General features: G+C 49.2%; 1 protein-coding gene across 5 annotated transcripts in view; it reads left to right on the top strand.

The window, feature by feature from the left end:
* Positions 1-16,618, top strand: part of TNFAIP8 (TNF alpha induced protein 8) — a 79,711-nt gene that overhangs the window by 38,439 nt on the left and 24,654 nt on the right. Inside the window, exon 1 of one of the 5 annotated variants that reach the window (XM_045021749.1) lies at positions 15,490-15,564. The exons of the other annotated variants lie outside the window; for them this stretch is intronic. Coding sequence (XP_044877684.1) covers positions 15,534-15,564 — 31 coding nt within the window. The 5' untranslated portion in view covers positions 15,490-15,533. Of the gene's footprint in view, positions 1-15,489; positions 15,565-16,618 lie in introns of those variants that run through there. 5 annotated transcript variants of the gene reach the window in all.

Here is a 16,618-nt window from a genome sequence, read left to right on the forward strand (position 1 = left end):
TCCCAGCCCTCACAAGCAACTATTCCAGAGAATGACGCCATGGAAGGGAGCTCTGGTGAGTGTACCTTTGCAAATAGCAAACAGTGTTTTTTAAGCAAGCCTTTTTTAATGATTGATTTGCCCTGAGGACTTGGGACGCATTCGCAGACAGTATAGTTACTTAGAAAAGTTTGTTAACATGTCCGGGGATTGAGAGGAAATCCTCCAGGGACATCTCGATGAAGCGCTCCTGTAGGTACTCCAGAAGCCTTTGCAGAAGGTTTCTGGGCAAGGCATCCTTGTTCCGCCCACCATGGTAGGACACTTTACCATGCCATGCATGTAGCAAGTAATCAGGTATCATTGCGTGGCAAAGCATAGCGGCGTATGGTCCCGGTGACTGCTGGCATTCAAGAAGCATGCGCTCTTTATCTTGTTCTGTTATCCTCAGCAAAGTGATATCGTTCAGGATAACCTGGTTAGAAATCAGGAATTTAAGTAAGGGGGGTGGCCATTTTTCTACTGGGTTCGTGGAATGCAGCAGCTTAAAAAAAACACTTTCCTGCACGTAGCGAAGCGGGGGGAGGGGAGGAGTGAAATGCCGATGATCTTTTCTGTTTGGTCACCGGCGAGGCGATCTTCCCCAAGCTACCGGACAAGCAGTGGGTGCGGGGGAGGGGGAAGGTTGTTGATTAGCAGGGAGCTAGCGTGGTATTAGCCATGCGTTGGGGGGGGAGGGGTAAATCACTGAGACAGTGGCTTACCATGGCCGCATGCAAGCTGAATCCTGATGCCTGGACCTGTGTCTGAGATCTGTAACCCAAGAGTTGCAAGCAGGCACTATTAAGATGAAAAATGCGACCTTGTAGGGAAATCACATGTGCTATGTAAGGTGAATAGTGCTTTTCACTGTGAAAGAGTATAACCATTGTTCTGTAAAATGTATCTTTCTAAATATTTATCTCCCTCATGCAGCTGCAAATATTTCAAGCGTCCCTCCTCCATCCCAAAGGCTAGCACAGATAAGGCGGAGGAAAAAGAAGACGCGAGATGAGATGTTCTCGGATATTATGGAAGTTACACGCAATGAAAGAGCTCATCTGAATGAGTGGAAGGACGTGGTTTCAAATTACAGGAAAGAGGCCAGTGAACGTGAGGACAGGAGGGATGAACGTGAGGACAGGAGGGACAACCGAGATGAGAGGTGGCGGCAGGAAGACCGGCAGGAAAATCAGCGGTGGCGGCAGGAAGATCAGCGGTGGCGGGATGCAACTCTGGGGCTGCTGCGTGATCAAACTGACATGCTCCGGCGTCTTGTGGAGCTTCAGGAACGGCAGCAGGATCACAGAGTGCCGCTGCAGCCCCTGTATAACCACCCTCCCCCCTCACCATGTTCCTTAGCCTCCTCACCCAGACGTGTAAGAACGCGTGGGGGGAGGCTCCGTGCACCCGCCCACTCCACCCCCGTGGACAGCCCAACCAGAAGGATGTCGTTACTCTGAATTTTATTTTTTTAATGGCCTTCTCCATCCCTCCTTTCCTCCTCCCAAAGCACACCCTTACTTCTCTCCCTCTTTTTATAATGAATCAATAAAGAATTCATGCTTTTTAAATGAGTGACTTTATTTGCATAAGTAAGCTGTACTCGAAGGGGGAGGGGGAGTTGCTTACAGGGACTGAGTCAATCAAGGGGGTTGGGTGTTCATCAACAAACACAGCAGTCACACTGTACCCTGGCCATTGATGAAGCTCGTTTTCAAAGCTTCTCTGATGCGCACCGCTTCCTGGTGTGCTCTTCTAATCTCCCTGGTGTCTGGCTGCGCGTAATCAGCGGCCAGGTGATTTGCCTCAGCCTCCCACCCCGCCATAAAGGTCTCCCCCTTACTCTCACAGAGATTGTGGAGAATACAGCAAGCAGCAATAACATAGGGGACATTGGTTTGGCTGAGGTCTGAGCGAGTCAGTAATGTGCGCCAGCGCGCCTTTAAACGGCCAAATGCACATTCCACCACCATTCTGCACTTGCTCAGCCTGTAATTGAACAGATCCTGACCACTGTCCAGGCTGCCTGTGTATGGCTTCATGAGCCATGGCATCAAGGGGTAGGCTGGGTCCCCCAGGATAACGACAGGCATTTCAACATCCCCAACTGTTATTTTCTGGTCTGGGAAGTAAGTCCCTTGCTGCAGCCGTTTAAACAGAGTAGTGCTTCTGAATACGCGAGCGTCATGAACCCTCCCTGGCCATCCCGCGTGGATGTTTGTGAAACGTCCCTTGTGATCCACCAGTGCTTGCAGCACCATTGAAAAGTACCCCTTCCGGTTTACGTACTGGGTGCCCTGGTGCTGCGGTGCCAAGATAGGGATATGGGTTCCATCTATCGCCCCCCCACAGTTAGGGAATCCCATTGCAGCAAAGCCATCCACTATGGCCTGCACGTTTCCCAGAGTCACAACCTTTCGTAGCAGCAGCTTAGTGATTGCTTTGGCTACTTGCATCACAGCAGCCCCCACAGTAGATTTTCCAACTCCAAATTGATTCCCGACTGACCGGTAGCTGTCTGGCGTTGCAAGCTTCCACAGGGCTATCGCCACTCGCTTCTCTACTGTGAGGGCTGCTCTCATCTTGGTATTATGGCGTTTCAGGGCAGGGGCAAGCAAGTCACAAAGTTCCATGAAAGTGCCCTTACGCATGCGAAAGTTTCGCAGCCACTGGGAATCGTCCCACACCTGCAATACAATGCGGTCCCACCAGTCAGTGCTTGTTTCCCGGGCCCAAAATCGGCGTTCAATGGATAGAATCTGCCCCATTACCATCAGGATCTCCAAAGCGCCGGGGCCCGCGGTTTGAGATAATTCTGTGTCCACGTCCTCATCACTGTCATCGCCGCGCTGCCGTATCCGCCTCTTACTCGCCTCGGTTCGAAGGTCCTGGTTCAGCATATACTGCACGAGAGTGCGCGAGGTGTTTAAAACATCCACGATTGCGGTATGGAGCTGAGCAGGGTCCATGCTTGCTGTGCTATGGCGTCTGCACGGTTCACCAAGCAAAAAAGGCGCGAAACGGTTGTCTGCCGCTGTCAGGGAGGGAGGGGTGAGGCTGTACCCAGAACCACCCGCGAAAATGATTTTTGCCCCATCAGGCACTGGGATCTCAACCCGGAAATGCCAAGGGGCGGGGGAGGCTGCGGGAACTATGGGATAGCTACGGGATAGCTACCCACAGTGCAACGCTCCAGAAATCGACGCTAGCCTCGGACCATGGACGCACACCACCGATTTAATGTGTTTAGTGTGGCCGCGCACACTCGATTTTATAAAATCTGTTTTACAAAACCGGTTTATGCAAATTCGGAATAGTCCCGTAGTGTAGACGTACCCGAGGTTAGCATGCAGTGAAGCCCAGGGACTATGACTAGTCTTTCACCTTTCATCTGTCAGTCTTGGTGTGTTGCTTTAACCCTGCTTATCCTCTGGTACAGTCTGTTTGTCGAGCAAACCTTGATAAGCTGAAAACAGCTTGTTGGTTTATGTTTAAGACTGATAGTGCAGATTGCAACTTGTTCCAAGGTTGTTCTTAATAGATAATGTGCTGTAAAAACTGAAGTTATGTAAAGAATCATCCTTTTCCTGGTAAGATGATTCTAGTCATAGTCTGCACTGGAAACGCTAATATTCCTGACAACAGGCAAACCTGAGCAGTGTCTGGATTAGCTTGGTAAACTTTCAAACATAAATTTTCCATTAAAAGATAATAATAGCAAATAGAAATCAGGATAGAATTTGTCAGGAGCAGGAGCAGATGGGTTACTGTGTCCAGAGGCTTTCTGGCTGCAGACCTATTTAAACCGTTCTAACACAATTGCACAACTAGTCAAAATTCCTTTTTGATAGCATAAAAAATTGACACCCAAAACAGCAAAACTGCCTAAAGGCTGAACAAAAGCTGATATTTTTTTCATTGCACTCATGTCTGTAGGACAGCAGTAATCTTTTGCAGCAGCAACAACAACAAAAATACAGTAATATAGTTACATGTTGTGTTCCTCTACCCCTGGGTTAGGAAGAAATATTAAAATAGCTTCTAGGACTGTCAAATGACTTCAAAAAAAGTAACCGTGATTTGAAAAATCATGATTAATCGCAGTTTTAATTACCCTGTTAATAACAGAATATTGTTTATTTAAATATTTTGGATGTTTTCTACATTTTCAAATATATTGATTTATATTACAACACAGAATAGAAAGGGTACAGTGCTCAGTTTATATTTTTATTACAAATATTTGTGCTGCAAAAAAATGAAAGAAATAGTATTTTTCAATTCACCTCATACAAGTATCGTAGTGTAATCTCTTTATTGTGAAAGTGCAACTTAAAAATGTAGAAATATTACTTTTTTATATAACTGCATCAAAAACAAAACAATGTAAGACTTTAGAGCCTACAAGTCCAGTCAATCCTACTTCTTGTTCAGGCAATCACTAAGACAAACAAGTTTGTTTACATTTATAGGAGATAATGCTGCCCACTTCTTATTTACAATGTCAGCAGAAAGTGAGATCAGGCATTTGCATGGCATAGTTGTAACCAGGTTGCAAGGTACTTACGTGCCAGATATGCTAAACATTTGTAACCCCCTTCATGGTTTGACCACTATTCCAGAAGACATGCTGTAGTGTTAGTTTTGGATTGTTATGTTTTAGTATAGAACAAGCTTTGGGAGACAAGGTGGTATGTGAGTGGCAGGAGAGTTTGCCCTGTTTCTTGGGGTCTGATAAGAGTCCCTTTTTGAGGCAGAATTGCTCCCTGGGAATTGAGCCTTGGTGTTGAGCTGTGATTCTGAAAAGAATGGATTGCCTGTATGCTGTTTGACCGTCTCCTTTCAGGACTGGTATATGTACAAATAAAGCAAGTTATACTTATAGTATTATCGAGACTCTTTCACTGATTTCTCCTCCACTGGGAAGCTGACCTGCAAAGCCCTGTACATTTACAATTACTCAGCAGAGGGGTGACACTAGTCAAAAGAAGAGGGCCTGGGCGGCACTTGAATCGCCAGCTGGGGGAGGCTAGCCCCCCAGCCCCGCCCCTTCTGCCCCACCTCTTTTCCCCCCCGCCAGAGTTTCCCCACTGCCTCAGGCTAGCGCCCCCAGCCCTGGCGCGCTGGGAGGGAGGGCGGATGGCGCAGTGCCAGCCCCAGCCCGAGGCCTACTTGGGGCCATGGCAAAGGGACAGGGGAACTGGCAGGAGGAGATCTGGGGGTGGAGTGTGGGCAGGGCGACGCCTGGCTGTTTGGGGAGGCACAGCCTCCCCCAGCCTATGATAACCTGCCACCCATGGAAGGGGGCAACTACATTTATTTCCTTACCTCTTTTCTTGTAAGTTAATTCCTCCATTCCTCTCCTAAGTCTTTGTTGCTTTTCTGAACTGCTTCCAGTTAATGAAAATCTTTCTGGAAATATGGTGCCCAGAATTGAATGTAATAATCTAGGAACATAAATGCATGCTGGCTGCTTTAAGTAAGGTATGGTACCTGAGAAAAATCTGAGGTCCATCATAGAAAATCTAGGGCAACAAGTGCATACATAACAGAGAAAGTTTATGAAGCAAGACATGTGAGTGAGAGAAACAGCAGAATTGGTGTCCTACATAGAACAAAGTGGAAAATATTATCATAGAATATCAGGGTTGGAAGGGACCTCAGGCGGTCCAACCCCCTGCTCAAAGCAGGACCAATCCCCAATTATTATCTAAGGGTTTATTTTAAAAATCAAAAAAACCTCATCTTGCTCACAGAGATTTGGTAAGATTTCAGTTAGTGGGAAGTAAAAGGAAGTCTAGCTACATCTGCTGCCACTGGTGTTTCTTACATGGTAGCTGTTTCACAAATATAAATGTTTTCTTAGGAGGCTTTCGTTTTCTAGTCCAAGTCAATTAACTGCACAAGCACATTTCAGCAGGTGGCGAGCTGTTCATTAGTAACACGTAAAAATGGAACTAACTTATCTGTTTAGTTACTTACATGGTTCTTATCAAGGTAGTAGCTGAGTGCCTACAGTATTTAAATAGAAATATCAATATACAACCTCTTTCTTCCTTCCCATTCTGTAGGAGAAACAGGGGTGTGGGTGTGAGAGACAGAGAAAGAAAGAGAACTAAATTAAAATAAGTTTTGTATTTAATTTTCAAAGTAGATAGGATTAACCATAGAACACTCTCTTGTGGGAGTAAGCGTTGTAATCTAGGTCCAGACAGAAATAAGCATTTTTAGAGGTAAGCATGTTTCTATAACATACAATCAAAAGGATTACTCTAGTCTTCTGTTGACAGCCACAGTAAGACAAACACTCAGCCCTGAAGGCAGCAGCACAGTTGACTAAAGGGCGAGTCTGCAGTGACAATGCTAAAGCGCTGCTGCAGCAGTGCTTTAACATGCCTATTGTGGCTGCGGCGCAGCGCTGAGAGAGAGCTCCAGTGCTCTTAAAAAAAACCCCACCTCAACAAGGGGTACGGCTCCCAGTGCTGGGGCACTGTCTACACTGGCGCTTTACAGCGCTGAAACTTGCTGCGCTCGGCATGTGTGGTTTTTTTCACCCCCCTGAGCGAGAAAGTTGCAGCGCTGTAAATTGCCAGTGTAGACAAGCCCTTAGGGTGGTGAGACGCATTGCCCAGTGATTATATCTATCTGATTTAAGGAGCATAATCAAAGGTGGCCTGAAAGGACTTTTTTTTTTTTTTTGAATGGGGTTGTGTTCTGTTTTTGCTGAGAATATACTTATAAAGCTTGAAAGTTTCCTCCACTACCACCTCCTGCCCAGAAAATGTTTTGGGTTTTGGTTTTTGTTGGTTTTTTGTTTTGTTTTTGTTTTCCATTTTAGATGCTCTGTTCCTACTGCACAGTTAGTTGCCACCTCTTGCAAGCTTTCTCCTAATACCCCTCCCACAGCAGTGCTGCTTCTCCTTGGTAAGCCATTGATCAATTGCCAACCAACTGGGTATCTAGACATCATCTTCAGCATCATCTTGGCTGAATTCACTGCTCTTCTCTTGGTGGGCTTGATTTCCATTCATTTGAGCTATATGGGGAGAACGGGGTTAGACACTAGAGTAGCTAATGAGGAAATACTTATGTAAACAGAGGAGTCTTAAACTGTGCTTTAAGAGGCAAAATCTGAGTAAAATCTGATTTTTTTGCAGAAGAGATTTCTGCAGCTGTGTATCCTTCACCAAAAATGGCTCATCTGTAGCTTGGGTAAACTTGGACTCTTGGGTCCCAACAGCTGTTGTTTCCAGCATTCTTGGAATGGTGTGGAGTGAGATGTGTCCCTTTAGGCCTGGGGCGGTTCAACACTCCCTCACTCACCCCGGAGGTGGGAGGTCCCTGGAGGGCTGCGATAGCCTGTCTCCAGGCTTGTCTCTGTTTACCTGTGTACTGGGCTCAAGCAGCCCATCCCCCGACAGTCTTAAGGGGCCGGCTATAGCCTGGGCGGGGCTCCGGCAGCGAGCAAACAACACAGTCTTAAGGGGGCTGGGGCCACTTCTCTTCAGAGTGAGAGCCCCTTGCAGAGGAACAAGGGTCAGCCACCCAGGGGGAGGGACAAGGGGACGTGGGCCCTCCCTACTCCACCGCGTCCCAGCCCAGGGCCCTGGCAGGGGCAGAGTCAGCTGCCCCGGGGTCAGCGGGGACCCAGCCACAACACGCTGAGGGTCTGGGCTTTGCAGCCAGCCCTACGGCAGCTGCCCCTGGGTCACTTCCTGCCTCCCTAGGGGTGGGGACCTCCGGCATCCAGGCGTCGTCCGGCTCCTCCGGGTAAACAGCGGCGGGCACTCCAGGCCAGTCGTCATCCGCGTCTGGGGTGTGGACCATGCTAGGTGGGGGATCTTCCTCAAGCTGCCAGGGCTGCCCAGAGGATTCAGGGGGCCTGGGGCAAAGCAATTTCGGGGGCCCTTTCCCTAAAAAAGAGTTGCTATACTATAGAATACTTTATTCTCGTGGGGGCCCCTGCAGGGCCCGGGGCCTGGGGCTAATTGCCCCATTTGCCCCGCCCTTCTGGGCGGCCCTGCGAGCTGCTCCAGAACCAGCAGGACGTTCTTCCCCTCTGCAGGTTTCTCCCCGAATGGGCTGCGGGTCTAGTCTTTTATACTTCCAGCCTTGCCCTTCTCCTTCCGGCAAGGGGGGTGGGGAGGCTTAGACTCCACCCTCCCAGGGGTGGGTAACGCTCCCTCAGTCACCCCAGAGGTGGGAGGGCCCGTCCACCTCACTACAGGCAGGCAAACTTTTTGGCCTGAGGGCTGCATCGAGTTTTGGAAATTGTATGGAGGGCAGGTTAGAGGAGGGGGATGTGGCCTGGCCCCCACCCCATATCTGCCCCCCGTGCTTCTCGCCCCTGACGGCCCACCCCCCGGGACCTCTGCCCCATCCACCCCATCCCCTGACCGCCCCCGGAACCCCTGCTTCGCCCGTGCCGCCCCATTCAACTCTCCCTCTTTCCTGACTGCCCCCCCTTGATCTCTGCCTCCATTCAACCCCCCTGTTTCCTGCCCTGTGACTGCCCTGACCCCTATCCACACACCCCCCGACCACCACCCCGAACTCCCCTGCCCTCTATCCAACTCACCCCCGCTCCCTGCCCCCTTACCGCGCTGCCTGGAGCACTGGTGGCTGGCAGCGCTACAGCCACACACCACGCAGCACAGAGCACTGGGTCAGGCCAGACTCTGCAGCGGTGCTGCCCCAGGAGCTCGCAGTCCCACCGCCCAAAGCATTGCGCCGGCGGTGGGGTGAGCTGAGGCTGCGGGGGAAGGACTGGGGGCTAGCCTCCCGGGCCAGGCAGGAGGGGATTTATACAGGGCAGTAAGATATTCTCCATCTTATTCTCTATTCCTTTTTTAATGATTCCCTAACATCCTGTTTGCTTTTTTGACTGCCGCTGCACACTGCGTGGATGTCTTCAGAGAACTATCCACGATGACTCCAAGATGTCTTTCCTGATTAGTTGTAGCTAAATTAGCCCCCATCATATTGTATGTATAGTTGGGGTTATTTTTTCAAACGTGCATTACTTTACATTTATCCACATTAAATTTCATTTGCCGTTTTGTTGCACAAGCACCAGGAATATTCAAGGCTGAGGGCTGTGCTCCACCAATATTTGGAGCTGTGTTTCTCCCCTGGCCGTGCCTGGAGCTGGCCCTGTGCCTGGAGCTGGCCCTGCCCCTGCCTCGGAGCTTCCCTGCCTGAAAGAAAACAGCCAGTGAGTCTCTTCCTTGTTTGTGATGCTTCTGCCTAAGGCTATGGCTACATTCAGGGGCGGCTCTAGAAAGTAGGCTGCCCCAAGCAGCGCGGTGCGCTGCGCCACCCTTCCCCGGTCCCGCGGCGGGTCCCCTTTTCCCGCGGCTCCGGTTGAGCTCCCGCCGGCATGCCTGCGGCAGGTCCACCGGAGCCCGGGAGGAGCGGACCTGCCGCAGGCATGCCGGCGGGAGCTCAATTGGAGCCGCGGGAAGAGGGGACCCACCGCAGTCATGCCTGCGGCAGGTCCGTTCGTCCCGGGCTCCAGTGGACCTGCCGCAGGCATGACTGCGGCAGGTCCACCGGAGCCAAATGCCGCCCCCCCCCGGGAAAGGCCGCCCCACGCGCCTGCTTGGCGCGCTGGGGTCTAGAGCCGCCCCTGGCTACATTAGCACTTCAAAGCGCTCCCGCGGCAGCGCTTTGAAGCGCTAAGTGTAGTCAAAGCGCCAGCGCTGGGAGAGAGCTCTCCCAGCGCTGTCCGTACTCCACCTCCCTGTGGGGATTAACGTACAGCGCTGGGAGCCGCGCTCCCAGCGCTGGGGCTTTGACTACACTGGCGCTTTGTAGCGCCGCAATTTGCAGCGCTGGAGAGGGTGTTTTTTCACACCCTGCTGCAGCGCTGCAAATTTGCAAGTGTAGCCAAGGCCTAAGGCTATAGAGATCAGCGGCAGGCAGCCTCTTGGAGCACCGGGGGAGGGGAAGAGGGAGAGAGGAGGGGGAAGGAGGCACACACGTGCTTGGGAGCTCTCTCCCCCGCCCCCCACGGGCAGCAGCAGGGGAGGCCACACGTGACGGCAACCCCCTGCCCCGGTACCCACCATAGGGGAGGCGAGTGGGCTTTCTGGATCTGAGAGAGTCCCTAGGAGCATGTACACTGACTGTGGTGCAGAGTGAGTGTGCTGTGGGGGAGAGGAGGGGGGAGAGGAGGAGTCCCTCCTCTGGAGCTTGCTGCTGCCAGTAAGGAGGGGAGAGTCCTCTCTGGTCCTGGCCCTGGGGCAGCCTGTCTGCATCCCAAGTTCCTTATCCCCAGCCCTGCCCCACCCCAGAGCCTGCGCCTCCAGCACCCCAACCCTGAGCACCCTCCTGCACTGTGAACCCCTCATCCCCAGCCCCACCCCAGAGCCCTCACTTGAGGGGAAAAACGTGCAACTTAAATTTGGTGGTCAGTTTGGAGTATCATTGTGTTTAGCACAATACTTGATTATTTTATACCCTTTAAAATATACAGCTGTTACAAAGTGGGAATGTTCTTAATGTTTTCTCTGAATACTGTGTGGGTGCCTCAGTTTCCCCTATGCATTTCTCAAGGATCTAGATGGTGGGATAAGGGGGTGTGATTGTTGTAGAGCCCTAGAGTGCCAGTGTGATGCCATCTGCACAGAAAATGGCCGAAACTCTGTCTCCGGGCAACTGATGGCCTGGGCCGCTCTCCTGCAAGGTGCCAACTGAAGGTGTTGGAGAACAAAGAGATCAAGTGGCCTCCTAATGCCTGGAAAAGAGACAAAGGCCAGAGGAGAGAGTGTCAGTGCCTGTGCGGACTTCCGGGAAGCGCATGGTGTGGAAGGGGATGCTGGGATGCTTTGGAACTACTCCATACAAAGCCAGTCAGGACTCTGGGGGAGCCTCCTCTCTCTGAGTGTACTGTCTCCAGGGCAAGAAGCTTACACCTTCCTGGGTCTGACGTCGGAGCATTCGACTTGCCCTTCCACACCGTGTGCTTTCTGCAGCGAGTCTGCCCAGGCAGGTCCTGGGGCAACTTGAGGTCCCTGCACCCCAACTCTGCAGTCAGACGTGACTCAGCCAGCCGGTAAAACATAAGGTTTATTAGACGACAGGATTAGAGTCTAAAACAGAGCTTGTAGGTACAGAAAACAGGACCCCTCAGTCAGGTCCATCTTGGAGGGTGGGGAGCCTAGACCCAAGATCTGGGCCTCTCCCCATTTCCCCAGCCAGCTCCAAACTGACACTCCCTCATCTGGCCTTTGTGTCTCTTCCGGACAAGGAGGCCACCTAATCTCTTTGTCCCCAACACCTTCAGTTGGCACCTTGCAGGGGAAACTGAGGCACCCACACAGTATTCAGAGAAAACATTAAGAACATTCCCACTTTGTCACAACAGGTGCAACAAAATATAATACCGTATATCAGGGGTCCCCAACCCCCGGTCCGCGGCCCGGTACCGGTCCGCGGCCTCTTAGAAACCGGGCCGCGAACCGACCCAGTGGAGCTTCCGCAGGCATGCCTGCGGGAGGTCCAGCTGAGCCGCGGGACGAGCGCTCCCTCCGCAGTCGTGCCTGCGGGAGGTCCGCTGCTCCCGGGGCTCAGCTGGAGCTTCCGCAGGCACGCCTGCGGGAGGTCCACCGGCTCCAGTGGAGCTTCCGCAGGCATGCCTGCGGAAGCTCCAGCTGAGCCCCGGGAGCAGCGGACCTCCCGCAGGCACGACTGCGGAGGGAGCGCTTGTCCCGCGGCTCAGCTGGACCTCCCGCAGGCACGCCTGCGGAGGGTCCGGCAAACGAAACCGGTCCCTGGACCTAAAAAGGTTGGGGACCCCTGCCGTATATTGAAGCAGGCAAGTGCTGCTTCTGACTTTCCACTTTTAATTGACCCTTGTAATCTTATGGTGCTGACGCGTTGTAGCTTCATTTTATATCGGCTTACAGAGCGGGGCGGGGGGGAGGGGTCGGGCACCACCATTTTGGGCACCACCAAAAATTATACAAACCTGCCGCCTATGCTCCAGTGGATCAAAGCAAGTTCGATATAAGGGTTTCACCTATAAAGCAGTAAGATTTTTTGGCTTCCAAGGACAGCATTATATCTGGGTAGAGGTGTACTTTAAAAAAACATTTTACTACCTTTTGAGTTTTTGTCCAGCTGTTCTTCAAACTCCTTTTGGCTTTTCTGTTAAAAATGCTAAATGTAATAAATCTGTCAATTTTTTGTTTGTCTTGAATGCCCCAGAATAGTTCTGAAGGCCTCTAAAACCACTTTAGAGAAGCGGCTTCTATATTTCAGAAATCTAGAATTCTCTGAAGTTTAACTACAAGAATTATTCCGTTGGTCTGAGAGGAGGAGGGGACTGGTAGGCTCCTGTTGTGTAAATTTACTCATGAAAAGTCCTTGCATACCCTCTCAAATTATGGGCTGGATGTTGATCCTCCTAGAAATTCTGCCTTTAGTTAAAGGGCCTGAAGGGCTATGGCTGTTGCTCTTGTCTAACACTTCAGTTATTCCTGCCTCTTCTATAGTCTATGCATTTTTTAGTGGATTGTTGATTACTGTCCAGTCATTCCAGACTACTGCATAGGGAGCAGGGGAGTGCAGAAAGAGTAACTTCTCACTTGAAAATGTGGCTTCTTTAGTCAGTGCTGTGCTGTAACTTTTTCTCTAGGATGGCCTCTGAAATCATTTGGTGAGACTTCTCCTTTTCGCCACTGAACTGTGCCAGCAGTGAAGACCATAGAATGTTTCCTAGTTTCCTTAGGGAGCGACATAGGAGCTCCACTAGCAGAGGCCACTATGGAGTTGTGGTTGTCACAGATAAATAATTATATTTCAGTAGCACTTAGAAGCCCCTGTGAAGACATTGGCCCCATTGTGCTAGTCACTGTACAAAAACATAGTAAGAGACAAGCTCTGCTCTGAAGATCTTACGTTCAAAATAGTTCAGATGGGAAACTGAGGCACTGAGATATTAAATGATTTGCCCAAGGTGATACACACAGTCTGAGTCACAGCCATGAGTTAAATTTAGATTTCAATTTCCAGTCCATTATCTATAAGACCATCCTTTCTCCTGAATGTGTTCCCATAAGTTTGAATGGACGTTATGGAGTATTAGATTATATGGTGTGCCATGTTTTTGTTCTGAAAGCACCCTTTTAAATGGAGACCACCAAATCAGTGACTTGGGTCTCCAACTTTGGGGGCTTCCTGACTGCAGCTTGAAAGATACTTTATTTAGCCAGACTTCAATGACCTGAGCACCTATTGTTTATAAAGTTTGAGTATAAAGTTTTTTTTCCCTCCTGCTGATAATAGCCCACCTTAACTGATTAGTCTCGTTAGAATTGGTATGGCAGCACCCATTTTTTTTTCATGTTCTCTGTGTATGTATATGTATCTTCCTACTGTATTTTCCACTGCATGTATCTGATGAAGTGGGTTTTAGCCCATGAAAGCTTATGCCCAAATAAATTTGTTAGTCTCTAAAGGTACGTCTGTATTACTTGCCGGATTGGCGGGTAGTGTTCGATGTTTCGGGGATGGATGCCTGTACTCCACCTTGGCAGGAGGAGTAAGTAGAGTTGACGGGGGAGTTGACGGGGGAGCCGCGGCGGTTGACTCACTGCCGTGAGGACGGCCAGGTAAGTCGAACTAAGATACTTTGACTTCAGCTACGCGAATAGCGAATAGCGTAGCTGAAGTTGTGTATCTTAGTTTGAACCCCCCACCCCTAGTGTAGCCCAGGCCTAAGGTGCCACAAGTACTTCTTGTTCTTTTTGCTGATACAGACTAAGGGTTTGGCTACACTTGCAGCTGTACAGCGCTGGGAGTTAAAGCTGTCTTCATACAGCTGTGTAGGGAAAGCGCTGCAGTGTGGCCACACTGACAGCTACCAGTGCTGCAATGTGGTCGCATTTGCAGCGGTGTTGGGAGTGGTGCATTATGGACAGCTATCCCAGCGTTCAAGTGGCTGCAACGTGCTTTTCAAAAGAGGGGGGTGGAGTGGAGTGTGACGGAGCGTGGGGGAGAGAGAGAGAGTGGATTTTTGGAGCTGACACTGTGTCAGCTCCCTGCCTTGCAGGTTCTAAGGACTTGAAGATACACAGCACCAACCTTCAATCATTTTAAAAGTTTCGACCCCTTCCCCCACCCTTCTCTCATTCACTAAATGCAAATAGCCTTCAGACCAGATAAGCAGCTGCTCCAAAACGGACCCTCCCTCCCCCCTCCAGGCTGCTTCTCTCCTCAAGCAAACACTAGCTGTGGACATTCATCCCCTTGCCCTGCCTCTGCTGGAGCAAACAGTAGCTGTGTTTGGTTTTTTAGATAAGCAGCTCCGGGAGCCTTAAGTTCACAACAAAACAAAGAGAGGCATCACAACAAAACCAAGAGTGTTATCTTTTCTTAAAAAGCATTATGGGAAGGTTCCGGAGGTCAGTTACAGCGTAGTAAGATTAATCACTGTTTACACTGGCACCCCAGCACTGTAAGAGCAGCACTATAGTCGTTATTCCCCAGGCCGAGGGAGATACAGCGCTGTATGTGCCTTGCCAGTGTGGATGGGGAGTGAGTTACAGCGCTGTAAAGCCACCACCAGCGCTGTAACTCTCAAGTGTAGCCAAGCCCTCAGGCCTCAGCACCACTCTGAAACATCTACTGTGTATGAGCAGTCTAGGGATATTGTAAAAGATGTACATTATTACATTCTATTACTATCCTGCAGAAAATTTTGTGAGTGGGCCTTTAAAAGTTATATGTGGATGTATATGGGGGACATGTTGTAGTACAAAGAATAATGGAAATAATAATAGGAAACAAACTCCCCCATGAAAAATCGCAGCTGAATTGCTTCTTTGAGGATCTACAATACCACATTTTCAACATGGAGGAGGGAAAAACGTAAAATAATCTGTTATGAAACTTTAGCTTAAACAAACAAGTAAAGCTGCCATTTTTCCTCCTGGCAGTACTTTAAATCTTACTGTCTTCCAGTGTTAACCAGTCGAATTTCAGATCTCTCAGAACTAATTCCAAGTAAGTTAGTGGTGAAAAGTGCAATTTAGGTTTTAAAAAATATTTTCATTTGGAGCTTGTAGCAAGTTGCCTGAGGCCCCTTCTGCTTGTCAATCACTGTCATAAAATGTTCAAGTTACCACTCAGTGCTGCTTTTGGCTTAATGATTTTCACCTCACTTCAGCTCTCTCTCCTACACATTCCGCATGCTGCAACAAGTAAAACTCCACCCTTTCTGAAGACTAAAAGACATGGGGGGTGGGGATGGATGGATGGAGTAAAATGCATAAACTACAACTAACTGCTGGGAAATGGGTTTCTGCAAGGTGCTGTTTTCCAGACAGTTGCTTGTGTGCAGTTCAGAAAGGGGCGGAATCCTTTGCACATAGCTGAGTGCTGATTTGTTGAATTCACAGAATTTTTCCCCTCATAATCCCACCCATCCTTTTTTTGAGAAGTTGACTTGCTGCTTCTCAAAGAGCACGTCAGCTGTAATCTGGCCTCCAGTGAGTTACACTGACACCATGAGCTCAGAAGCTGATGAATCCAAGGAAGGTATGATTTTAACTTTTTCAAAGGCCTTCATTTAAAAATATAGTGCAGTTAGTGACTTCAGGGCTGCTTTCAGCAGCCACAACAGAAAATGAATAAGCATTTTGCTCATTTTAGCGTTGAACCATTCATAAGGGAGGGGAAAAATACTTTGGCAGAATCATCTAAAGACTGCTTTTTAGATTTTACTGGAATCAAAACAACCACAGTCTTGATTCCAAAGACGTCTGCTTATTTGTACAAGGGTGATCTAAGAGTACATAAAGTACTGGTAAATGAAAGAAACAATGTATAGTAAAAGGCTGTTGAAATTGGAAATGCTGTATATTTGTAATAGAAGAGGAAGTTGTGTAGGGGAGAAGTGAAAGATCATTAATTTGGGAATGAGCTTGCTGCTGCTGCTGACTTCCTTTTCAGTAGAAGTGCATACTTTTTTGGTGTGGGGGGGGGGGGGTGTTAAACTGAGAGGAGTGTGCCTGGAACTAATGTTGCCAAAGCAAAGGGTTTCATTTACTCCTTGTAGCATGAACGTGTGGAAGAGCTGGAAACATTTCAACAAAAACACAATTATTCTCTCATGTTGATTTTTAGGGGGGGTTGTTTTGTGCAAGTTGCAGAGGAGGGTGGTGGAGAGGGGGAGTAATTTCCTGAAACTCAGAATGTATACAAAAGAGCATTTGTACAGAAGGGAGAAAAAGTCAAGACTGGGATAAAAAACTGGCTTTCTCTGAAAAGAATTTGATTTCATGATCTTCATAAGTAGTCTCTGTGGAGACTCCAAACTCAAAGAGCGAAACAGTATGACTCTCTCAAACCAGGTTAGGAACGAGGAAACTCAAGTGTTTCCCATTTGGTAACAAAACAATCAGAAAGCTCTTCAGAATATTTCAGGTGGTTTCCCCCTCCCCATCCCACCTTTCTCTATCCCAAGCCACCACTTGAATGTTAAAATTACTGTAGGCCTAGATTTACTCTTGTACATGATGTGAAAGACAAGGATAGTTAGCTGATCTTCAGAAAAATAGGACTGGATCGAATGAAATTTAATGATACAGAC

Source organism: Mauremys mutica, chromosome 6 (genome assembly GCF_020497125.1).
Source record: "Mauremys mutica isolate MM-2020 ecotype Southern chromosome 6, ASM2049712v1, whole genome shotgun sequence".
Taxonomy (NCBI): domain Eukaryota; kingdom Metazoa; phylum Chordata; order Testudines; family Geoemydidae; genus Mauremys; species Mauremys mutica.